Genomic DNA, 27,475 nt, shown 5'->3' with positions numbered 1-27,475 from the left:
CACTAATTCAAGCATGGTACAGCTGATGTTAAGAATTCAGTTTTCTAAGTATCAACCATTCACAGAATGTCAGAGGATAATTTTTTTATAGAAATAATGTCAACACTAATATTTTTCTTCATTTCAACTTCCAGATGAAAAAGCTGCTCAAATAAGCACAGATTTTAAAATAACATTAGTTTTGTAAAGTGTTGTATTTATCAGGTATGCATGTAGGTCTTGCTTCTCATGGCAGCCTTGTTATTATTATTATTTTAAAAATATCCAATTCTATTTGCTTACAAAATTTTACTTAGAAAAGTACAGCTTTTAGCTGCAAACAACTGAATAGAGACCATTATGGTTTTCTGTTCCTTTCATAGTTCACTGCTTTGTTAAATGAGACAGGAGCTGTAAGTATCTTTGTCACACAAGAGGAAGGTGACTTGTATTTGGTTGAAACTATCTAAAATGTTTCCTTTTGTTGTTGTTGTTGTAAGTAGTGGCAGCTTTCAGGTCTGGGGCTTAGTATCCAGATCTACAATGAGAAAGGTCAACAGCCCTAACATCCTATTGCTAGTCCTATAGTTGCTAGGTACAGCTGAATAGAGAGCATCCAGAGCAGGCCAGGAATCTAGGGACACATAAATGACAAAACAATGGAGGCCAAAGAGGCAGGTCACAGTGGAGGGAGATGACTAGAAGGCTCTAGCTGTGACAACACTAGGGCTCAGCATCATTGTCTAAATGATTTGGCAAGGCTGGCCACATTTCAATTACAGAAAAACCAAAATAGAAAAGGGGTATTATATACCACTTATTTTTTTGAAATGATTTTTATTTCAAAGTATATGCCAACAGCAGAAATATATACGAAAAATATTCAAGATATACTTCACTCAACCAATGAAAATTCAGTGATAAGCAAAAAAAACCTGTAGGTCAGAGCAATTTTACTAAAGTCATATGCATGGTTTCACGGTTCTTCTAGCTTCTTGTTTATAGGAAGAAAGACCAACTATCACAGGATGATGAGAAAATTCACTCATCACCCCTTTTACAGGCCCCTGTTATTAGGAGAATTCTAAGAACCTAATTCTCAACTGCATTATACATTTTAATGGACATTTTAAAGCAAAGTGGTACCAGATCCATGTCTTATGAAATATCCACTTGAAATTGAACCTTTGGGGACATAATTTTATAGCTTTAGTCCTATCAGGTCCCAAATGTATTATCTGCTTTGTGGATTATCCAGGGCATAACATAAATCCAGACCAGCTTCCCCTCTTTACCCAGTGAGCTCTTCAGCTGAGTCTTCTTCCCAGCCCAGTCAGGGTATATTTTTAAAACAAAAAATTTTTCTGTATTTATCAATGCAAAATACAAGATTAATATATAGTAAAAATAATCATATGGAGCACCTAAAAAAAAAGTCCAGAATTGTTTTGAATTTCTTTTCAGTTAATAATAAGAGTTGATCTTCAACAATTTTCATTTAGGGCAGTTCACTAAAGGAATCTAATTTAAAAATATGTCTTCCAGAATAATTCAGGTTTTTCAAATTACTGTACATGTTCTATGGTCTGATTCAATGGTAGAGTTAATATCTATAATTTTCAAGTAGATTTGTTTGAAAGTTTCACCATTTATGAGGTTTTATCTCAAATGAGACAATAGCACCTTACTGACCAGTAATTATAATATACAGGTAATCAAAGTAAAAATGTAATTATTAGTGGTAAGAATTTTTATCCTCCATAATTACTATCAAAATATTTTGCAATTCCCAAGAAGTGGTTGTTAGGGTTTACTCAAGAGGTGAGTGAATCAAGTCCTTATCAATTCATACTTTTTTTGTTGTGAAGATATAACTATAAAAGTTTATGAAAACTAAGAAGTGAGAGTCTGATGAATATCAGTCAACAGAAAATTATTCAGGACCCAGTACTCATTCATTCTATCATTCAACTCAAGAGCTAGACTCAGATAAGTAATTTGGTGTCTAACCCATTTAAATGTATAAAATGTATACAAATACCATTTTAAATGGGAAAACTGATTTCAGAAATAACAGAAATAGCATGACATATTTTCAAAAGAAGTAAAAAGTAATAACTTCTTGAATATAAACAGTAGGTTGTGAGAATACCTTACTAGGTTAGAATTTGAGGTGAAGTATGATTTAACTCCAAAGGATGGACATATAAAAAATGTAAAGATAACAAAAAAGGAAGACAAGTAAACAAAAACAGTAAACATATGAGAAACAATGAAGGATTAATAAAGTGAAAACTCAAAGTCAGGCCAGTTCTCCCATAGCATGCCCCAACCATGAGAACTTAGCGGATATGTCCCCAGGAAGGTCCAGCGCAGTACTACCTAGTGCACGCAAGAACTGTCCTGCTGGCTGCAAGCCTCAGCTAGCAGGTGCCTACTGTCCTCCCCTCTGTGCTTGCTTTCAGCAAATTCATATGCTGAGCTGACTGAACCCTTATCTTCTTCCATCTGGAAGGACAGAAAAGCAGTAAGTCTCATATTACAGAACATTACTCTCACTGTAAAATAGGTTTAGAATCAAAACAGCAAGTTGGGGTCCACAATCTGCGAGGCACAAATGAATGTTCACACAACACAACATTCATTTACTGTCACAGAAGAGAGCTAACAGCAGCTTCTTAAGGGGAATACAACAAAGCACACAAATTAAGCCATGATTTTCCAGTGCACAAAGTTAAATTAAACCAGATTTCCATCAATAAAATTCAATTTTTTCTATTAAATTCCTTGCCATCAAGATTTAGGGTTCTTATTGCAAAGGTATGTACTCCCCTTTTCACAACTCTTATGCTCCCTTCTCAAAAGACTTCTCTAAATGATCTTCAACATAATAGAAGGGTCACTTACATGGCCTTTCAAATACTAGATATGTGGGTAAGGTTGGGGCTTGATTTGTTTAACAAAATTAATTTAATCCTTAATTTGAAATATATCTTTTAAGTAGTGCTAATTTACACAAATTTTTATTTACTTTTTCTAAGTAGTATGTGCCCACAGACATGCTAATTTGAACCTTTTTTAAATGGTAAGAAAATGTCCTCAATGAATAAAAAAAAAACAAATTTTTCCTCATTTCTATATGTTTTCTCAGTCTTAGGACTGACCAACAATTATTTCTATCAAAAAAAGATGCTAAGGTGAATGTCTTACATGTATAAAAAATAAAGTAGTAAAAGTCCTTGGTTTCAAGAGTGCAATAAGCTTATGTAAAGATAGCTTATTTTTACTACAGCTTTGCCTATAATACAGGAGATGGAAAGTACTTAAAATGAGTTTTCTTTCATTAAAAAAGTTAAGTTTTCTATGAATGGTTCTTAAGAAGTACTAACCTGATTAAAGATTTGAAAAACTCTTAAAGACATTTTATATCTGCAGTTTTCCTCTTTGTCCCAACAGTAAAGCTACAATGGATCACACCCCAAGAATACTGTTCAATGCAACTCAAAAACAAGATGTATTCAAAATTCACAGGATGCATCAGCAGATAGATGTATGTGAGCACTTGTTCTTCATGCATCTATGAGCAAATGCCCACCCAGAGGTCACTCACTGCTCATTTAAACAACTGGTATTTCTCCCTGGCCTTTGGTTGAACACAGTATTTTTTCTTTTTGTTTTCTGATGCTGACAATAAGTAAATAGACCACAGTATGTAAAATGATCACCTGATAGGTGAAAAACCTGGAGGCTCAGGTGAACTGATTTGGTTAGGACACACAAGCTGAAGTACCAAGGGCATTACTAACAGCCAGGTCTGCTGTTTCCCCAATAGGGCTCTTCTTTTGCCTTACTAGATTGGAGAGCGGCTTGCAGCAAAGGCTACCTGACTAGTATAGTCTGCTCTCATTGTGTTTTGTTCACAAATGAATGTTAAGCTTATCACACTGTTTCAGAAACTGGGATCTCTCTAATTTATGATATCTTTACCTCATTTTTTTTTTTTTAGTTTATCATTGCTCAAAACAAAAACCACATGGCTTGATTTAAGTCAACATCATATGTGAACATATATTTCATAAAACAGCAAGATTATTCACAATGCAAAAGTTATCTTCACTTGACCAAAGAGTTTGCAAGAGTGTTCTTTTAAATAACAAGGTCTCCTATTGTTTTAGAGTTAAATAATTGGATGTTCAACGGCACATATGGATAAAATGTGTTATACATATTTGACTCAACCAAAGGTGAAGGCAAATCTTCAAGTTTGGTTTGATTTTAGTTCTTATATTAAACATAAATTTTAGTTGACTACCACTTAAACACTCATTTTTATATTCATGTACCATTATTATACCTTTGTAATTCAAAATAGAATATTTCAAAAATCTGGAAGATGATAAGAATAAAATTGAAAAGTTTGATAAAACTTGAGAGCAGCTCAAAATTGGGAACTCATAGGATTACATAAGACATTATTTAAGCAGTGCTTCATCAAAGCCATTTGCTTGATCAAATGAACACAGATAGATTAGAAACCTCTTTGAGAATAAAAAATAAATAAAAAATATAATTAAGAATACACAAGATATTGACAGGGTGAGAAGTTGAAGAGTGCCAAATTTTTTTTTTTAGTTATATTAACTTTTCCTTTTCAAATTAGATTATAGTTAAAGTTAATAAATAGTTCTGGTATCTTAATATCAAATGTTTCAAGATTTAAGCTTTCATGCTCTTTCATCAAAAGACATGTCTATACTATTGATTATTTTTGTGGAAACTGACAGAATGGATCTGTCTGTGGAGATAAAGGTATATATTTAAGAGATACAGTATAGATTGTGCAATTTATAGATGCACTAAACAGTAGCAAGGATATGAAATGCTTCAGCAGCCATTACAGTGTACAGAGACAAATACACACGTGTATTTATAGCACAGATTAAGGCAAGATAAAATATGGGCAACTCTCACTTCCAAGTAACTGAAACTTAAAACTTTTAACTTTATGATGAATTTCTGTAGCTTAAGTTACTCAACATGCAGGAGCATCCTTAATTATGAAAATAATGACAAGCAGAAGCATTAGAATTGTACTATAAAAGGTAGTTAAGGTGTAATATATATATATATATATATAAAATAAGATACAGATCTCTGTCCTGTTATGCTAAATTTTCATCTGAATTTTCTTCTCAAAGAAGAAATGGATAAATATTTTTCAGTTTTAATATACATATTAGTAAAGGTCAGATTAGAGACAGAGCTGTGAACAAAAATGCCCCACTCTTAATTCATGCCTCTGCCCATCTTTTGAATATTGTTTCATTGATCTTTAGCATGCAGAAGAGTTAACAAGGTTCTACTCCTCCTACTCTACCTAAGTTTGCTCAGCTGATTCCTTGCCCTCGACAATGGCTGCAGTGCGATGAACTCGTCACTTAAAGCAACTGTGTTGGAGTACATCTATAAGTGGACAGAAAAGGGATGGTACATACAACAAGTCAGTGAGCTGTATTCATCACCTCAGAGACAGACACAGGACAAACTCTGTAAAGACATCTGTTCCTCCAAGAATAGGAAATATCATACATGGTACACATACATGACTGACATTTGTAAGGCTGTTGGCTTTGTTATCAAAATAATTTATTCTTTACTCTTAATACCACATGGTTATTCTGGAGAAAGACAAAGTTCGAAATAAATGTTGACAACTCTTTTTTTGATGTTTTTTTCTTGCTACTTTTGGTTAACAATGAAGTATCTGAAAACTTTCTAACCACTTCTTCATCATTTGAAATCAGCAGTAATAGTATAAGTCTGAAATAATAAAGATTACTGCATGTAGCAAAGGAATAATGTCACACATAGGATGTGAATGACCATATACTGTTTCAGCAAAAAAGGAAAAAAACCCAAAAAACCCTTTTAGCAGGATAGAAGAGCTCTGAGTAGAAGTAGAGATTTCCTCCTTGGATCAGACCACAATAGAACATGTGGGTCAATCATTTAAAAGTGTGTTTAGTGGGGCAAATGGGAGATACATTAGCTTTCACACCCAGAAAAATAATTAGTTTACCACACATTTCATTTTTAATCATTTTTAACATATGGTAAAATAGCCGAAATATAAATAAAGTACTTTTAACTTTTTCTTGTCTAAAGATCCACGTTAAGGTAATAAATATTTCCTATGTAATCCTTTAAAAAGCTATAGAAAAGGCAGCAAGGACTAATATCACTTTTTATTATCATTAAGAAATCTCTATAAACACACGTTTGCAAATGTTCTAATGTAGATTTTTAAAGATAAATGTAAATAAATCTGATTATTTTTTTTTATAAAGAACTTTTGAAAATGATTTTGTTAATATATTTTGGTGAAATATAACTTTATATAGACCAAGAGTGGGAGACAAATGTGTTATCCCTAAAGGTCTAAAAAAGTATGAGATAAAATATTAAGAATAATACTCTCTTACTGTAAATATTTATGTCTGAAAGTTAGAAAAAAGGCAAAACTCTTTGATATATATTGAGGCAATATATAGCAAAGTAGAAAAGTTAGTCCATACTGATATAAATATATGGATAGGCAGAGTAATCAACTATGCAAATTTCTCCAGCCTTTGGAGATCAGTATCACAGAGTAAAATCCTCATTGTCCTTATAGTTATGATGTTTTTACTGAGGACTCACTACATACAGGCCCAGTGTTGGGTGCTTTATATCCATTATCTCAACAGTCATGTAAGGTAGTAATTTACTATTCTGATTTTACAGAACAGGAAACTGAGGCTGAAGGATGTGACCCTATTAGGGACATACATTTTACAAATGGTTAAAATAGTATTTGAATTAAGTTTTTCAGGCTTTAAGAGGCCTATGCTGCTTAAATGGTATTAAAATGTATATTGGCTAGTACTGAGTTATGAAGGCAAATAAATGTAAAGAAATGTTAACATGATCAACTGAAATTAAAGCTAAAACAACGTTTAGGAAGCCTAACTCAGATCATTAAATACTTAGGAAACAGTTTTCTATTTTAAATACACAGCTAAATTGTCAAAATTTAAACAAAATTTGCTTGGTATGTAGCAAACATGCAGAATAAATCTCAACCTAATACAAGGCAAAAAAATCTCAACCATGTTCAAGTCAAATATACAAAATGCACATTCAACTAAATAGTTACCATTTCTTGAGGACCTACTATGTTATTGAATATTATTTCATTTAATCCTGGTTACAAGAGTAATGAAATAAATATTTCTATTTTTACTTCACTACTCATGAGGAAACTGAGACTTAAAGTTACAGAGCTACCAAGTGGTAGAACTAGGTTTCGAACTAAGAATTATCAGGCTCTAATGCCTGTATTCTCACACTCTATGTTAACATACTGTTAATATTTGCTGTAGTTGAGTATTTACTGATAAATGTTTAGTAAGAAAATACATTTTTACAAAAATCCATTCTGTAAAAATTATTTAGGGTTAAAGAACTTATTTCATACTCTTGTTGAAAACAGTGTAACCTGAAAAAGTGTAACTAGAATCCTAATGTTTCCAAAGACAATTATATATCTGACAGACGCTGGTGAAAACATATTTACTATTATTTGGATATAACTTGATAGTCTTATATTTAAAAATCTGGAGTTCCATTAAGACAATATAATTAAAATTTTTTTTAATTAGTCAGTATTCAAAATTAATAGATATAACAGACAAAAATATCATATTTAACAGTATTTGTTTCGCAAAATACTTGACAAAAGAATGAATAATTACATATTCTGTGATATAAGCAAATTACAATGATAGCTATCACTGTTACAGACTTTTAATTTAAAAAGGTATTGTATATAAAAAATGGTTACCTGAGCCTTCTCAGTATTTGTAGGATGGAGCTGTCGGTCAAATACTTTCTTCACAATATCAAGAAATAGACATGTAACAACCATGATTATTATGGCAAACCAAGCAGAACCACTTGATAGGAGCTGAATAAATACAAAGTACATATTCTGGGAGCCTAAAAATGGCCTGCAAAGAAAGAAGGTAGAACATAGTAGATATTCAGTAACTGTCAATTTTTCTTCTCCCTATTAGTAAGATCCACTGAAAGAAGCAACTTTATTATCAGATAAGGTTTCAAAATTATTCTGAGCAGAATTTGTTCATGATATAATCTATCACAATAAAGAGTTAAATCAATATAATTAAAATATAATATAGTCACTCACCATAGAATCCCTCCATAAAACAAAGAAAATATAAAATAGAATACAATAGATCCCCAGGTAACAAGATGGTTGATCCAGGTCCAAAAATGAGTTTCCAAAGCCATCTAAAAAAAATTTGTTTTAAATCCTTAATACAGAATAATAAACATTTGCCTAAGTTAAACCTCTCAGATAAAATTCAAGAACAAAATGTAGTATCTCCAAGTGCCTAAGGTTCAATGGCAAAGTCCCTCAGAAGGTATATATTAATGAAAGGGTCTCGTATGAAATTGAACAATTTAAAGTTTATAATGTTTTACTTCTATGAGGAAGCAGCACTGAAATTTTCATGAGTACTTTATTCTCTACTCAATAGCCTAAAACGATCTGTGTTGTCTAGCATCATATAGAAAGAAGTAAAATTTCAGAGATGAGTATTGTGGGGTTAACCTTTATTTGACCATCAGCTAAGGCTTTCCAAAATAATGAACTTTAAGTGTTTTTTTTTTTTTTTACAAAAATTAAAATAGCAATCAGTGAAATTACTCATGACTAAAAAGGGAAAATTAAAAAGAGAAAGATACCTACCTATAGTTAAAGAAACAAAGAAAATTAACTATGCATTATACAGACGTAAAATGAGTTCATGTTTCTAACTTTTGCACCATACCTTTACTGTGACTGTAATAACCATGACTGTGAAAACCAAAGTGCCAAATGTCCAGTTTCCAAACATCTAAATAGAAAAAAAACAAACCAAACCCATTACTGCATTATGTGTTAGCATGATGCTAAATTAGATGTAAGACAAAAAGTACTAAAAATCACTTGTATTATTTAAGCCAGTTACATTTGAAATCTGTGACATTAAAGTTAAAGCAGTATGAAAAAAAAAACATCCTAAAGCATTATTATGTTCATTATTATCATGTAAAAGGATCCTTTGGATAATATTATCAGATTGGAAACCCAAAGACAGCTTTGAGACTGTGTGACACAGAATGTTTTTAGTTAGAATGATATAGTTGTTAGTGACTCCTTTGTTCCAGTCAGACAATAAAAATAACTGTTTAATCACAATTATTTTCTGAAATCATTCCAACCAGAAGTTATGACAGATCACTTGACACTGTATTTCTGGGCACAGCATAGACAGAGTAAGAGAAAAGAAATTTACCTACAAAAACAGTATCTGAAAGGAGAGATAATGGCCAATGGAATTATTCCTCAAAGGAGTCTATGTAAAAATGCAGTTAATGTCAAAGTATTCTGCTGGGATTTATAGCCAAAACTTAATAAAGTTTATTAAAAATGCTGAATCCCCAAAGAATGTCAGGATTTAATTTCCACAAATAAGAACAGAACCAGAAGTCTGTGTTAATTAAGTGTACAAAGTAGTCAGTTTTTGCTACACGTTTAAAAAATTATTTAAAAGGTTCTGCTTTGGGGGCACCTGGGTGGTTCAGTGGTTGAGTGTCTGCCAGCTTGAGTCCTGATCCCGGGGTCCTGGGACTGAGTCCCACATTGGGCTCCCTGTGGGAAGTCTGCTTCTCCCTTTGCCTATGTCTCTGCCTCTCTCTGTGTCTCTCATGAATAAATAAATAAAATCTTAAAAAAGAAAAAGGCTCTGCGTTTTTTGAATTTTTATTACCAATGTCTAACAATTAGCATTTATACTTGAAAAATTACTCAACCTCTCTATATCTGACTTTTTTCACTTGTAAAATGAGGAAGAAGGTTTCTATAAGAATTAGGATATGCAAAAATGACAGGGTGCCTGGTATATCATAAACATTCAAATAAATAATAGTTACTACCATCAAAAATAAAACATCAATGAATAATTTATAGCTATTTTGGGAACTGATTTTTCATGAGTGAAGGAATGGAAAAGTCGTATTAAACCCTTCATTTTCCTGCTTTTATTATCTCTAGAAATGACCTGGAAATATTAAAAATCAATTGGTCTCACTTCCTCTAACGTGCACTACACATCTCATTTTCTATCAACTGCCTGGAATATTACTAGTCCTTTAAATATTTTCCTCACGAGTAAATGAACATACAGGGGAATTCTATTATGAACTAGATAATCAAAGTTATATTAATCGTATAAACTTTTTTTTTCGTATAAACTTTTATTCAAAGAAATTTGTATTTACTTGTAGGGATTAAATTGCATATGTGTTCTTCAATAATCTGATTGGTAATTATAGTTAAATCATTTACACTGAAATAAGATACTGTATTCTCTAGGGAATACAGATACAAACCAGTATATTTCTAGTCTTAACAGAGAACTCTTACCATTTGATGGTCAAGTTTCAACAGCTGATGACATGTATAGCATGAAAAAAATTACTTAAGGACAGGATATAAGGGGAGAAATCATTATAGTTTCAAGAAAAAAATAGTGAATGGTATAAAAAGGTTTATTTTCTCTTTATCTCAAAATTACAACCTGAAATTTCATTTGCTCAGTCTACCTTGTATTGCTAATTAATCTGGCAAATGGTCCAGACCTAGAAGACTTGATGAAGGGGTGAATTACTTTTTCTTCCTTAATCCTTTCTGTCTCATTAAATATTTAATGTGGTGGAATAGTGTACAATATATATTTTAGAAGGGTACTAAGGCTCTGACAATTCCAATGTCTCCACTGGAGAAATCTAACGGGAATTAGAATACTCTAATAGCTTTTCTCTTTTCTCTCAATCCTTCATTTTTGTAATTTCAATTATTTTAGTTTTTCAAATTGGGTATAATTTCATAAAGAGCAAAAGTCACTAAGGGTAGACATTTTCCTTTGAGTTTCTGTACACTTTAGCAGAACAAAAACAAAATGAACAAGCAAATTAAAAAAACCCTTACTTGGGCCAGATATCATTTTAAATAGTAGTTACCTAGTTCATAATTTTCACATCAGACCACTGATAATGAGTGGAGTAGATAATAGAATTTTGAGTTCCTGAGGTAACAGGCTTTAATCCTCCTTATGAAGTCTTTGGTTGAAACCACTAGAGAAGCAGAATGTTGTGTACGGTTGGGATGGGAACTCAGCTACCTCTGAAACTCTTCTGATATTTTCTTCCCTACATCACAGTTTTCCACTTTCATCAGACTACAATTCCCTTCTGTTTCCTTCATTGTAGTGTTTTAGTCTTCTAATATACCCTTACCCAAACTGATATGCTTTGCCTGTGGATCCTACAGAAGTCTACTTTAACTGGAGGTGAGCTCTCTGAACTCTTTGAATCTGAATTGTTCCTCCACCTTCTTTCTTATCTCTCATCTTAAGTAGCATCTTCCCCATCTGTAATTTTAAATAGCTTTTTCCCTGAGAAAGCTACCTTGCTGAGATCACGGAAAGACAATATAAACTATTTCCAAAAATATTCTGAATAGCAACATTGACAGAACAAGTGTGTCCCAAGATGAGATGACTTACTCTGCAGAGATCAACAAAGGAGGAAATAAATTTTTCTTTAAAAAAAAGTCCCATAGTCATTTGTTTGTAGTCCCTATTAATTTACTTAAACATTCTTCATTCGTGTTTACCTCCCAGTTATTTAGCTTTTTTAAAAAAGTGATTTCATAAGTAGTCAAATTCACAGAAACAGAAAGAATGGTGATTTCCAGGGGCCGGGAAGAGGGGAAAATGGGTGGTTGTTTACAGTTACAGTTTTTCAAGAGGAAAGAGTTTTGAAGATCTGTTGCACAACGATATGAATATACTTAACATTACTGAACTGTACACTAAAAAATGTTAGGATGGTTTAAAAAAAAGTACCAAAAATAAAAAATTAAAAAAAAATTTAAAAAAAGTACCATATTCTTCTACAAAACAGGGAAGAATATCCAGTGGGAAAAAGACTGTCTCTTCAACAACTGGTATTGGAAAAATTTGGGCAGCAATATGCAAAATAAACAAACTGGACCACTTTCTTATACCACATACAAACATAAATTTAAAATTGATAGAAAGCCTAGATATGAGACGTGAAGCCATAAAAATCCTAGAAGAGAACACAGGCAGTAACTTCTTTGACACTAGTCTTAGCAACTTTTTTTACATAGGTCTCCTGAGGCATGGGAAACAAACGCAAAAATAAACTATTGGGACTACATCAAAATAAAAAGCTCCCACACAATGAAGGAAATAATCAGCAAAACTAAAAGACAACCTATGGAATGGAAGAAAATATCTTCAAATAACAAAGCCAATAAAAGGTTAGTATCTAAAATACATAAAGAACTTAAAAAACTCAACACACACACACACACACACACACACACACACAAAATAATCCAGATAAAAATAAGCAGAAGATATGGATAGATATTTCTCCAAAGAAGACATCCAAAGGGCCAAGAGACACATGAAGATCCTCATCATCACTTACTATCAGGGAAATACAAATCAAAACTACAATGAAGTATCACCTCACACTTATCGGAATGGCTAAAGTCAACAACAGAAGAAACAACAGGCATTGGCGAGGATGTGGAGAAAAAGGAACCCTCTTATACTGTTGGTGAGAATGCAAACTGACACAGCCACTGTGGGAAACAGTATGGAGATTCTCAAAAAGTTAAAAATAAAACTACCCTATGGTTCAGCAATTTGCACTATTAGGTATTTACAAAGAGTACAAAAACACTAATTCAAAGAGATACATGCATCCTTATGTTTATAGCAACCTTATTTACAATAGCCAAATTACAGAAGTAGCCTAAGTGTCCAGTGATTGATGAATGGATAAAGATGAGGAGGTATATATATACAATGAAATATTATTGAGCCATAGAAAAGAATGAGATCTTGCCATTTGCACCAACATGGGTGGAACTGGAGAGTATAATGCTAAGTGAAAGTGAAAAAAGTTAGTCAGAGGCAGACAAATACCATATGATTTCACTCATGTGGAATTTAAGAAACAAAACAAATATGCAAAGGGGAAAAAAAAGAGAGATAACCAAAAAACAGACACTTAATTATAGAGAACTGATGGTTACCAGAGGGGAGGTGGGTGGGAGGATGGGTGAAATAGGTAGTGGGGATTATGGAGTGCATCTGTTTCATATGGAATTGCTGAATCAGTATATTGTACACCTGAAACTAATAATAACACTGTATGTTAACTGGAATTAAAAACCTTTTAAAAAGTGTCAAATTACACATATATAAGTATATATATATATATATATGTGTGTATGTACACACACACATTTTTTTTGAGAGAGAGAGAGAGAGCACATGGGTGGACACTCAAGTGCATGGGGCACGGTTGGGGGAGAAGGGTAGAGAGGGAGAGAAGGAGAGAGAGAATCAAGCAGGCTCCATGACCAGCATGGAGCCAGACACGAGGCTCAATCTCATAACCCTGAGATCATGACCTCAGCTGAAATCAAGAGTTGGACACTTAACCAACTGAGCCACCTAGGAGCCCCTCAAATTATATATTTTTAAATATGTACAGTTTACTGCATATAAAATACAACTTAATTTTTTAAACAATGATTTTTAAACATTGACTTTATGTCTTTTTTTTTAAACTGATTTCATGGAATTCAGTTTTTCTATTGTTTTTTGAGAACTTAAATTAAAAAAAATTTTAAAAAATATTTTTAAGTAATCTCTACACCCATTGGGGGGCTTGAACTTATGACACTGAGATTGAGAGTCACATGTCCTACTGACTGGGCCAGACAAGGGCCCCAGGAGGACTTAAACATTTTTAAAGTTACATCAAGATCTGAGCGACTTATTTCACTTAGCATTATGATTTCACTCACTTGTACAATTTAAGAAACAAAACAAATGAGCAATGGGGAGAAAAGAGAGGGAGACAAACCAAGAAACAGACTCTTTTTTTAAGAAACAGACTCTTAAATAGAGAACACAAACTGATGCTTACCAGAAAGGGGGAGGGGGAAGTGAGAGGATGGTTAAATAGGTGATGGGGAGATTAAGGAGACCACTTGTCATGATGAGCCCCGGATAATACATGAACATGAAGTGTTGAATCACTACATTGCACACCAGAAACTAACATAACACTGTATGTTAATTAACTGGAATCAGAATAAAAACTTAAAAAAAAAGTTTTTCTCAAAAACAAAGTAACATCAAGATCTCTAACAAATATGCTATAATAGTTTTACTTTTTGTGAAAAATTCTTTAAATAAAAAAGAAATGGTGATTGTACTTTTCTGTAAAGCATATTTAAAATCACCAAAAAAGGTGATCCTCTTGGATTATAGAACTAATTTAAAGCTTTATGTTCAGCTCATTTTTAGCTCTGAAAATAAAATGAGAATATTACCCAAGCAATATATTCACCAAATTACTAATCTGTGACTTTTGGACAAATGTTTGTGATGACACTACTGCATTGTAAGAGAAGCCTCAGGTTTTAATTCCTGTTTCAAACATTATGAGTATCTTAAGCCTGCATAAGGCTAGGAAAATTTTACATGAATTTAATTCTTCCACTATTCCGAAGAAAAACAATTAAAAATTAGTCACCATGTCTTTTTAAAATGGTGCTCTGAAGGTAAAGATCTGCCCATAGGAAAGCAGTTTTTAGACAAACAAGTACTCAGTCATGTCATATACATTCTTCCAGTCTTTCCAAATCTAAGAGAAAATTTATCAGGATTCTTTTATTTTACTAACAGAAAGAAAGATCTATTAAAAAAGATCTGAGAATATATGAGGAATGAATAGTTCTTTCCTAAACAGATATTAAGAATGAGTGAATACTTCAAAAATACTTGAAAATTCACACCTATAATATTTATGATACTGCTAGACACTCATACAAAAAAAATGGGGGAGTAGAATCTTAACTTTCCCATAACTGTCCTACCCTACCTGGATTTCAAACTATTTTAACTTTTTTTCCTGCTCCTCTTTCAGGATCACTTATTTGCATCAACTTCATCTTCACCTCCAGCCACTCCTTTCCCAATACTTCCCCCAATAATGTTTTCTACTTCAGGTTTTCAACTGTTTGTAGACTTCTTGGGCATACAAGAATAATTACTGGAAAACAGAAAGCATTCAACACATCCAGTGTTGAATGAGACATGGGCTAGATGTCTAAAAGGATTTTCAGTACAGGAAATTGTAGAGGGAGCAAAAAGACAGGTCTATGGGTTCACAGAGCCTGAAGAATAGACGGTCCTAAGAGAGACTTTGGGAAAAAAGAGACAAGACTCTAGAGGAAACATAACAAAGGCTTGGAAATAGAAAGGAGCACAGTATGTTCTGAGAGAGCCAGCAGGGACAGTTTAACCTACACATTTAAAGAGGAGAGAGATTCTGGGAGAAGTGGATCAGAAGGGACCAAGAATGAGAGGGTCTTCAAGATAATGACTGGATGGTAAAAATAACAACTAACATTGCCAAGACTTATTGAGTACTTCTATATGCTAGCCACTATGCTCAATGCTCTACATATATCAGTTAATCCTCACAGCAAACCTACAATAAGGATTATGCTCCTATAATTTTTCAGGTGAGGAAATGGGAGTTTAAGAGTGGTTAACTAACTCATCTCAAACAACTTGTCTCAAATCACTTCAAGTGTCAGGATGTGGATCCAATTCACCTGATTCCAATGTGGGCTTCTTTTCCACTGTACCTAGTATTGGTGGTAGGGAATCCTAGATTAATTTCTAATGGTATATATCAGAGTGGTAGAACTGGTAGGCTAAAAGGGAAAAGAAGTTAATGATTTACAATTTGAGTTTTTTTTTTTTTTAAAGGAAACCAACAATACGTGGTAAAGAGAAAAAACTTTTGTATGAGAGACCAAACAATTTACCTTCATTAAGATTTTATCTTTTCGGTGCCCGGGTGGCTCAGTCAGTTAAGCATCTGACTCTGGATTTCGGCTCAGGTCATGATCTCAGGGTCTTGAGATCAAGCCCCGAGTTGGGCTCTGCAATGGGTGTGGAGCCTGCTTGAGATTCTCTTTCTCTCTCATCTTTCCCCACACCTTACCCTATGTGCATGTGCTAATTAAAAAAATTATTGTCTGTATATAGTATGCTCGATTTTAGAAGAGTCACTAAACACAAGAAACAAATTTAATTCTCAAATTAAGGGAATACTTCAATTATGTAATAGAATATTATGTAGCCATGGAAAGTATTTTAAAAGCATTTTTAATAACATGGAAAATCATTTAGGCTATAATGGGGATAATTATAAAGCTATCATTGAGAAATGGGGGATATAAATTATGACATTAATAGAAAATAGCAAAAAAAAGAATGGGTGAAACATGTTAAAATCATAGAGGTAATTATGTTTAGGTAGAAGGAGTAAAGGTGATTTAATTTTCTTTATGGTCTTTCTTATATATTTCAAATTTATCATAATGGACACGTACTACTTTTAAAATCAGGAAAGAAGTAGTAACTAGCAACAAGAAATTTAATTTCCTTTCACAATAACATGTTCCTTCTTCCTCTTTTTCCTTCTGTCCAGTTTTCACTCCAGTATTTCAGGTAGAAATGGGCATACTTACTCATCTATTTGTGAGTTTGCTGGTCCTTGCACAGGTGGCACTATTGTGCAGAAAAGCACTGGGCTAATAACTTTTTTCTCAAAGGAACTTAGGATCATGGCTAAGTACACAGGCTTTGAAGTCATACAGATTGGAGTTGGAATTCCATTCCTGTAATTTTCTTACTGTGTAACCTGAGGCAAGTTTCTTAACCTCTATGGGGTTAATTTTCTAATACGCAAGAAGTAATAGATAATTATTTTCCTTACAGAGGATTATTATAATTTAATAAGCCAATACGTACACTTGACACAAAGCAACAACTCAGTAAGAAGTAGTATTTGAGAAGTGCTATAATCTCTATGCTGCACAAATTAGGATAATTTTTGTTCAAAACAGGCTAAATATATCCTCAAATGTGAAGTGGCAGTACTATGTATATGTTCCTGACTGCATCTTAAAAGGATTTGCATGGTTAAAATATCCATTGAAATCCATTTCCTTCATTGTGCTTGCTATATTTTGTTATCATTTCATGTGCTTATTTTTTTGTAACTCACACAAGACTCTAAGCTCCATGACTGACTATGTTAGTTAATATGATATATCCAGAGCCTAGTAAAATACACAAGTATGACTGGTCCTCAATAAATGTCAAAAGATAAAACTCCATATTCTCCCAATTGCAAATCTTGTATCTCCTGTCTCAAAACATATTTTGTAATACTACACAGTGAAAAAGGGAAACTAAAGGTGACAAGCATTTCCAATCTATAATAGTACCACTGCTATCACTTTCTTTCCTCCTAAATCATGCAGCTAAGCCTTAGAAAGAGGCCTAACTCAGCCAGGAGTCATCCTGAGCTCCCCACAATCAGGACAGTGTAACAATGTACTGTGTGGCACTCTTTCTAAATTTCACATGAGAGAAAAGTGGTCATTCTAAATAGTAACAACACTCTCAGAATTGCTAGTGTGTACTGAAGAGTAAGGTAGCACTTCCTAAGCATACCAAAAAAAAAAAAATCACATAATTAAAAGCAAAAACTAAACATGAAGTCTTCATTCTCATATGAAAAATGAGGATCATAATCTCTCGAACAGGATTATTCTGAAGATTAATGGAGATGGAACATGTAAAGCACTTAGCACAATAGTAAGCACTGCATAGATAATAATTATTATTAAAACAATCTTGAAGGGAAGAGCATGGAGGGGTATATCCTTTCTGTGAATTTTTTTTAAAGATTTATTTATTTCAGAGAGACAGAGAGAAAGCACATGTGTGGAGGGAGGAGCAGAGGGAGAGAATCTTTAAGCAGATTCCCCATTGAGTGCAGAACCTGACATAGGGAGTAATCTCACGATCCTGAGATTATGACCTGAGCTGAAACTGATTCAGATGCTTACCTGAGCCACCCAGGTGCCCACCCAGGAATATGAATTTATTTCTGACTAGCAAAATTGCGTGGTAACTTGAGTTTCATATTAATATTACATTGTATTGCCTTTATCTTAGCTTTTACTTGAAATCTTTTTATAATTGCTTTTCAATTTAGTATCTACAATTTTATAATTTGAATTGAATTTTACTTTTTTATGAGAGAAAGTCATAAAAAATCAAATTAAATCAAGTTATTAACAAGTATTCATTTAAAAAATGATATATTTAAAAAAATGATATATTTTACCTGGCCATTTCCAAGCAGAGATATATCTTTTCCTATTAGGAAATAGGATCCAAAAAAGAAAATAAAGGCATGACTGAAACCCAGGATGGTCCAATAAAGAAATGTCTTAATGCTTAGTTGACGGTTTTTACTAATGTCTCTGAATATTTAAAAAAAAGAGAGAGAGAAAAAGGAACATATTAGGATTCATACTTATGAACCTACTAAATGATTATTACAATTTGATAATTATAAAACAAGATGGAGTTTTAATTTAAAATTGCTTAAAAATATTATAGCAAGAATAAACTTGAATTTACAAATCACTGTTTATAATAATATACATCGATGTAACAGCTTACAATTCACATAATGTATTCAAATACATTTTCTCATTTAAGAAAGGAACATGATATAGGCATTATAATTCAGTTTAGTTGTGCAAAGTTGATCTATCTGTATTATATTCTGTTGTAAACATTCACTCACTCTGCTATGACTCTCTTTTTAGTGGGCTCTTTTAAGTTTGGTTTAGCACTGAGGCTCCTAATCAATTTCATATCCATCAGCAGCTATGGGAAAACAGCCTGTGCTAATCTTAGGTCAAGCCCAGTCTTAGGCATCTTGGGAAATGAAGGTGAGTTACTGTCATTTCTGAATGACTGAGTATCTGTAAGAGTGGATGTCAGGTTAATGAGGACCATAAGCTAGCTGGTCCTAGGAATAGTTCCACAACTCTGATTATTTACTTGGTTCTGGAGAAGCAGGGAGGGATAACCCAGAAGATCTGGAATGGGAATTAATATCCTCAACCCCACATTTTGCATTGATTATGACTCATTAATTTGTCAATGCTAAAACATGAACATTTTTTTAGAAACTCAAGAGAGATAACCAATTACTGGATAACTTTTGTGCACACAAAATGGAATATTACTGGTTTGCAACAATAAATGCAAATTACACAACTGCTGAATGCATTCCTAGTATGTGTTCATTCCTAAAAACACTAGAAAAATTACTCAATTTTTTTCTTTGATGTTCAACAATTATAAGCCATAAACTAAAGTACTTTCCTCAGTAAAGTATTAATAACTAACACACTACCTAATATATTTGCTTCTTTATAAGGTGCTTTCAAACACTGGTAACTATGTAATATATAATTTGCAATCAAAGGCATTATGGAAATTTAATACTGGAAAATACTTACCGATAGAGGGTGGGCTTGCTCTGTAGTACATGAGGATCTATATGCTGTTCCAATAGACTATATATCAGAATAGGTAGGGAAGTAAAACAAATATTGTATAAAGTCAGGTACACACTGTCATACAGTGTCTAGAAAGAGAAAAATGGTAGACATTTTGAGATTCTAATATGTATTACTGTTAGGTATATGATGACAAAGAAGTATATTAAAAATAAGCATAAGAATTATATAGCCTTTTCAATTTACACAAAAATTTTAATAATTCCAATTCCTTATATAGACATAAACATATAATATTCCTATATTTATATTCTTGTGGGAATTGGAACATTTTGTTATGTCAAGTGATCCATATTTATATTTCAAGATTCTTCACAGTTCAGTCACTATGATATAACTTTACAAATTCTCCTACACGTATCCTAGGCTTTTTATCATTCCTTTGATTTGCTACTCATAGAGTATTACTTTTATGGCTCTGTCTTCCTAAGTCCTACATTTCCTTTAAAGCATGATCCAATGCCCAAGCAGATATTTTGAATTTAGAGTTACAAGTTGTAAACAGAAAAGAGTGATTAAGGATAGAGACAACTCAAGAGAAATCTAACATAATTAAGCTCTTCTTATTCCTTTTTTTTAAAAGATTTTATTTGAGAGAGAGCAAGAGAGAGCATGATGAACAGGGGGAGGGACAGAGGCAGAGGGAGAGGGAGAAGCAGACTCTCGAGTGAGCAGGGAGCCCCACAGGGGCTCGATCCCAGGACCCTGGGATCATGACCCAAGCTGAAGGCAGAGGCAGACGCTTAACAGACTGCGCCACACTGATGCCCCAAGCTCTTGTTATTTCAATTAATTAGAACAAATGTCTCAATCAACTAGATATATAGTGTGGTATGTGAAAAGTGTGCTCAATTAGTCAAAAGCTGTAAGTCCTAGTACGGTTAGCTATGTGATTTTGGACAAGTTATTTAATTTCTGTGGATTTTAATTTCATTTTCTATAAAATAAGATAGATTGGGAATGACAAATACATGACAGTGTGTACAACCACAGACCCATATGTGCTCATTATAGCTACTATTAACCAATTATTGGGTTTTCTCTCTGAGCTTATAGCTTTAGAACTCTTTTCAATGTAGCATTCCTGGTGTCCTCTATCAATTATTTAGAGTTAGTTTCTGAAATAAAGCCTGTATGTATGTCATTTCTAGACTAAGTCACTAAGCTTTCTTCCCAATCCAAAAAAATTCTGTCAAAAAATAAATGAGGTAATCTCCCTACTAGTTACCCTGACACGGCATGATATAGAGTTTACAGAAATATTAGATGTAAGTTGAAAAAAGTTACCCAAATTCTCTCATAAGCTGTTTAGAGTAAATATCTATTTTTTAGAAAGCAACCAGAATTAAAATATATTTTGGTATTAACATTCACTTTAAACTGAAAATCAGAATAAATACTGTCAATATTATATTGATCAAATACACTAGGAAAGTTTTGTCTACTTATCTGCAGGAGTAGGAAAAATGTAAAAAAAATCCATCCAAGTATCTATCAGAAACTGAATATATACACACTTTATTCTAAAAGGATAAATCAAAAGTTTCTATTTACTTACTTGTTGAGAAAACAAACAGTAGAACTGATATAAAAATTGGGGTGTGATAAAGCACACATTCTGAAAAACAAGATAAAATGGAAATAATTAAAATACTTGTGTCTAAAAGAGAAATAATTTCTAAAAATGGCTATTAAAAGAGTCCAGAAACACAATCTCAGTTGATGTGGTAAGTAGAAGATCTGCTCATAAGAACTTGTCCCATTATTTAAAAATATCTCAAAGAACTCTAAGCAGGATCACAAATGTCAGAATGAAAATACCTTGGACCTTCATTGCTAAGCAATGTTGTAATTTTGATTTTATAGCCTTCCAGTTATTATTCAATACTTTTCATATACAATACAATAAGTATAATTTATTTAAACTTTAGGGCTATAACAGCTTTAAAATACAAGTTATTTAAAATAAATGGAGCTAGAAAAACGCCTTTTCATTTCAATGTACTTATAACAAGCAAAAGCTGTAATAATAAGGTAGAGAAAAACTGCCACCATCATTTAATAGCGATATGCAATCTACCTGTGTTCTTTCATTGGCTTGTAGCTATTATTTATAGAATATATGCAATTATAGGATACTCTAGTGTACTAAATGTCTTGGTATTTTAAGAGATCCTATCATGGGTTCTGCTGAAGTTCACCTTCCCCAAAAGAATTAAGAGGTAAAACAGTATTTTAATATAATTAGTTTCCTTGTAATCCTATGTATTTTACTTCATGCATTTAAAGCTCCCTCAATGAGAATACATCTCACTACACTACCAAAGGGTCATTCCTGGCACAAAAAGATGAAGAACCTTTGCTTAAAACCACTGTATTAGACTTAAATTAAAACTTAGTGCTGGTTCAGGACAAAATAACATGAAAGAAATAAAATTAGTTACATTTTAATTCATATAAAACAAAATGTATTAATTTTAAGTATGAATTTTGATGCTGACATATACCTGTAACCACCCCCACAATCAAATCAGAGAACTTCTCTATCATGCAAAGTTCTCTTACATTTCTTTCCAGTTGGTGCTTTCACCTGAACCCTTGGCCTCAGGCAACCACTGATTTGCTTTCTGTCAGTAAACATTAGATTTATGACAAAAATCTAGATATAGTCCAGAAACTTATTTTAATTACAGAAACAATTTTTAAAAGTATAATTTGAATAGTAATTGCAAACCTTAAATTGAAATCTATAATTACTATATCAGTAAATGATTGTAAAATATCCCCATGAAACTTACCTTATAAAAAAAATACTGTACAAGGGTAGCTATTCTAATATAATAATAATGACCATGAACAAAAAGCAATTTGGAGAGGAATTTAAATCTAGCTATTGCATAGTCACTGTTTCTTGCAGCTTGTCTTCCTTCTTTACCCATGATTCCTGCAATGAAGACAAAATGGCAAAGTTCATTGATAACTGTTAAGGGTGATTTTCATGATTTATCTGCAAATACCTTAATTATCTGTAGCAGCTGAACCTGAACTTAGGATCGCTATATCCTAATATATAGCAGATAGTAGATTCCCAAAAGATTGTTCAACTTAAATCAAATACATAATTAATACAAAACACAACATATATACCAGGCATGTAACATCAAGATTCAAAAACTCAGGTTATAATAAAATACAATTAATATAAAAATAATGCTGAAAGTTCAAGATCTAATAATAACATCCAATTTTATACCAATAGATGCAAAGTACTAGTTAATAGATTTCTAAGGAAGAAAATGCTATAAAACAGCTTGAGCTTTGTTATTTCCAATGAACATACCCAAAATGAATGATTTGAACCTAGCAAAAATGAACATGTTTAAAGGTTTTAAAACTTTCCCATATAAGTCAAACAAAATGTGCTATTTATTGAACTTAATTATTTAAAAAGGAAGTCCTAATTTTATTATTGGATTCAATAGGTATGAAATATTTCAATAAATAGAACATTATATAGAGCAAAAGACTTACAAAAACTGTACACACTGCTAAAAATTCTTGCATAATTAATAGTGAGAAAAGCTATCACACTCATAACTTTTTATCTTTCCACAATTGTACCTAAATTAAAAGTTACACATGAAATAGCAATTCATCATATCAAATGTCTATGCACACACTTTGAACAAATGCTGAGTATATAAATATTTTAAATGCTTAATGTGACAATACTGAGTGCTATTTGTTATTTTATCTAATTGAGGCTGCACAAAATGTGCTTTTTAAAAGTGTAAAATATCACTTGAAATCAATACATAATTTTATCTGATAAATACTACATTTTTAAGGATACAGTAATCCTTTCAGTTTTTTATTTTTTATTTATTTTTTTATTTATTTATGATAGTCACAGACAGAGAGAGAGAGAGAGAGAGAGGCAGAGACATAGGCAGAGGGAGAAGCAGGCTCCATGCACCAGGAGCCCGACGTGGGATTCGATCCTGGGTCTCTAGGATCGCGCCCTGGGCCAAAGGCAGGCGCCAAACCGCTGCGCCACCCAGGGATCCCAATCCTTTCAGTTTAAAAAGAGTTCTTGCCAATTCTGTTTTTTCAATCTGGAAACAGCTTGGAAAAATTATTTATCAAAATTATAATTTTTATTTTGTCATAAAATTTTCCAAAATGTATACATAAAGATAATTATAACACCTAGAGAAGACCACTATTTTTGTTCTATATCCTTTTCGAACTTTCCTTCTGCATTTTTTTGTATGTATATAATATATATACAAACAAGTGTACAAAATGAGATTATTTGTTTTGTAATCTGCTATTGTCATTTAATATATTATGGACATTGTTCATAACATGTTTTTGTCAACATATTCATTTACTCTCTTTAAAAAATTCCTGGATGAATCATTGCCAGGTCAATAGGAACACATTTAATAATGCAGTGTATACCAATTTACACTTCCCCCAATACCGTATACAAGGATTTGCTAATTCTATACCTTTGCCAATTCCAGGTTTTATGGTTCTTTGTAATGTTTGCTAATCTGACAGGCAATTTTACCTTGCATTTTTTGTTTATTGAGACTGAACACTTTTTTTCATGCACTTCATTTTAGATATCTCATTTTCTGACAAATGATGATTCACATTCTTCCACATATTTTACCAAAGTGTTTTTTCTTATTCTCCTTAATTTGTTAAGACCTTACATACTAGAAATATAAGACTTTGTCATTTATTTTGCAAATATTCTTTATTAGATTCTTGTTTCCTTTATAATGGCTTGCTTTCTTTTATGCACCAGTGCAGGGCTTGATTTCACAGACCCTGAGACTGTGACCTGAGCCGAAACCAAGACCTGGATGTTCAACTAACTGAGCTACCCAACCACTGCTCTTTAAAGTTATTTTATTTTATTTTATTTTTTATTTATTTATTTTTCTTTAAAGTTATTTTAAATCTTTAGTCCATCTGGAATTTGTTTTGCTATAAGCAATGGAAAGGATTCCAACTTTTTTTCCCTGAAAAACCAGTTATTTATTTATATATATATATATTTATATATATTATATATATATATATATATATCAAGTAATTTGTTTCCCTACTTATTTGGAAAACCTTGTTATAAGCTAAATTTCCAGATGTTTGAATCTATTCTCTTCTCTGGTCTGTCTGTTACCATACTAGAACCAAACTGTTATAAATACTGTAACTTTTTATGTTTTCATGTATGGCATAGGAAGCTATCTTCAAATTGTTATGGAGATTTATGAGAAACAACAGTATATAAACTAGAAAGAAACAAGTTATCATAATGAAGAGTTAATTAGCTCAGAAAGGAATTGATTTGAGAGCTACTCCGAAAATATCAAACTTGAGAACTTCTTATCACAGGACGTTATAGAGGTGAATCCAGAACAGGAATTAGCTTCTTTTCTAACACTAAAACTTTATCCTTCATTAAAAAACCTCCTAATTTTCACCTTTGCTTCTGTATTTGTACAATCAAGTTATTTAGGAAGATAGGTCAGACTATGGTTTAAATATGAAATGACTGATAAACATAATAAAATGATATTAATATTCTAAATCCAACAAAAATTTTAGATGAAAATAGAAGAGATTAGAATAAAGATTATTAAATTAGAAAATTACTTGAAATTTTATATTTATTATTATAGTTTGGTATAACTTTTTTTAAAAAATATTTTATTTATTTATTCATGAGAGAGAGAGAGAGAGAGAGAGGAGAGAGAGAGAGGCAGAGACACAGGCAGAGGGAGAAGCAGGCTCCATGCAGGAAGCCCAACGTGGGACTCGATCCCAGGTCTCCAGGATCCCACCCTAGGCTGAAGGTGGTGCTAAACCGCTGAGCCACTGGGACTGCCCATGGTATAACCTTCTTGTTTCCAAAATTGTCATTAGAATGAGTTGCAGAATCTTTAGATTGAAAAACAGAGTAAATAATAATAATAAAAAAAATTCTCTGCCTCTCTCTGTGTGTCTCATGAGACACACAGAGAGATAAATAAATAAAATCTTAAAAAAAAAAAAGGGACGCCCGGGTGGCTGAGCAGTTAAGTGTCTGCTTGTGGCTCAGGGCAGGATACTGGAGTCCCAGGATTGAGTCCCACCTGGGACTCCCTGCATGGAGGCTGCTTCTCTTTCTGTCTATGTCTCTGCCCCTCTCTCTCTCTGTGTCTCTCATGAATAAATAAATAAAATCTTTAAAAAAAAATTAAAAAAAAATTGAAACCATGAAGGCATCTATGTAAATCACAAATTTAGAGTTTAAAAATGATAAAGTAATGTGAGAAAGTACTTTAAAAGGTACAAAATGGCAAGTAAAAATAAAAAAATACCTTATTATGAAGAATTGGCAATGGCAATTTCACTAACATGGTATTTATTTCCTTGAAAATCTGTAATTAAAATACTCTAAATATTGGGCTTAATTATAATGGGCTTCTGGGGGGATACACTGATATATTACTACACTGTATTATATATCTGATACTGCACTTTAGTCCACAAAAGAAAAATTCAAAATCGCCAAATAATTATAATAACTTTAAAACTCAGGAAAAAAAAAATCAATCACCTATGCCAACATGTGCTTCTTGTATCATGCTTACATCATTAGCACCATCACCAACAGCCAGTGTTATAGGTTTCTCAGGTGAGATTTTTATCAGTCTTATCACCTGAAAGACATACAACTAATTAGTTATTTATTATAACATTTCAATTTTCTTGTACTATATAGTCATTTATCTGAAATAACTGCAATAGAACAGGTGAATAGTGAAAATAATTAATTTTGCATCAGACAATATGCACTGGAGTTCATTTTCTGAGGAGATGTTAGGAATGCCTTTCAGATATGTCACAGCAAAAGAGAGTAATTACGTTTGGATTTTACAATGGGAGGCAAGAACCTTACATGCAGCCTAAATGTGTAAAAAGCTCAAAAATAATTGTGTTAAAAAATACATAATTGAACTCTGTCAGGAAAAATTTTCTCTTTCTCAGGAAATTATTCTTTTCATTTTAAGTAGAGAGAAGATAATTATTTTCTTGTCATAAAATTTAAGAAATTTTAAAAAGCAGCCGATTAAATTCAATAAAATCAAAAGAAAGGTTTCTTTGGAATTCTTGAACATACATAAAGAACCTAGGCATTAAATCTGGTCTCTGGTTTTAATGTCCACAGACTGGAGTACATATATTATAACATTACAGGCATTTTAACAAAATTCCATTAAGTTAAAAAAAATGTTGGAATTCTAATTTATTAGACCCCTATAAGAAATACTGTGTAGATGTGGATTTTAAAGGTATTTGTGAAAGATACAGTATGAGACCCAAATTTTAAGTCAAGAGTTATAAAAACAATTTGGATAGGCTTTCACTTGAATCACAACTGAAATTTAAATATTTCTTATATATAGTTTCAAATCACAAGATAATTGGCTTCTCAAATTTTACTAAAGTTTCATCACTTAATAACCACAAAGAAGTTAAAAGAAGTTATTCTCTGCAAGAATAAGCAGAGATCCATAGAGCCACCCAAAGTTGCAGAACTGAAGTCTTACAGCCTGCCTCACTAGTTAAGTAACTTATGAAACTATAGTTATCATAGTTCAATATATGTCTCAGCAAAATCACAAACTGCTACCCATCAAAGACTTTGTAGGTCATTATGAATAGTTGAAACTAATATTCCCTCTGAAAATTCCAAGGCCTAATGTACTTGGTTAAAATTCAGAATGTGAGAAGTGTTTGAGA

General features: G+C 32.4%; 1 protein-coding gene across 2 annotated transcripts in view; it reads right to left on the bottom strand.

The window, feature by feature from the left end:
* ATP11B (ATPase phospholipid transporting 11B (putative)) overlaps window positions 1-27,475 on the bottom strand; it is a 119,108-nt gene that overhangs the window by 13,213 nt on the left and 78,420 nt on the right. For both annotated transcript variants that reach the window (XM_055307881.1, XM_055307882.1), the window contains 8 exons: window positions 26,289-26,391; window positions 22,468-22,613; window positions 21,228-21,287; window positions 19,610-19,737; window positions 18,418-18,556; window positions 8,877-8,942; window positions 8,228-8,331; window positions 7,862-8,027 (listed from right to left, as the gene is read on the bottom strand). In XM_055307881.1, the coding sequence (XP_055163856.1) occupies window positions 7,862-8,027; window positions 8,228-8,331; window positions 8,877-8,942; window positions 18,418-18,556; window positions 19,610-19,737; window positions 21,228-21,287; window positions 22,468-22,613; window positions 26,289-26,391 (912 nt within the window). The remainder of the gene's footprint in view (window positions 1-7,861; window positions 8,028-8,227; window positions 8,332-8,876; window positions 8,943-18,417; window positions 18,557-19,609; window positions 19,738-21,227; window positions 21,288-22,467; window positions 22,614-26,288; window positions 26,392-27,475) is intronic.

The sequence above is a fragment of the Nyctereutes procyonoides genome, unplaced genomic scaffold (genome assembly GCF_905146905.1).
Source record: "Nyctereutes procyonoides isolate TBG_1078 unplaced genomic scaffold, NYPRO_anot_genome, whole genome shotgun sequence".
In the NCBI taxonomy this organism is placed as follows: Eukaryota; Metazoa; Chordata; class Mammalia; order Carnivora; family Canidae; genus Nyctereutes; species Nyctereutes procyonoides.
Note: the sequence above shows the minus strand (reverse complement) of the source record. Positions and strands in the feature narration are given on the sequence as shown.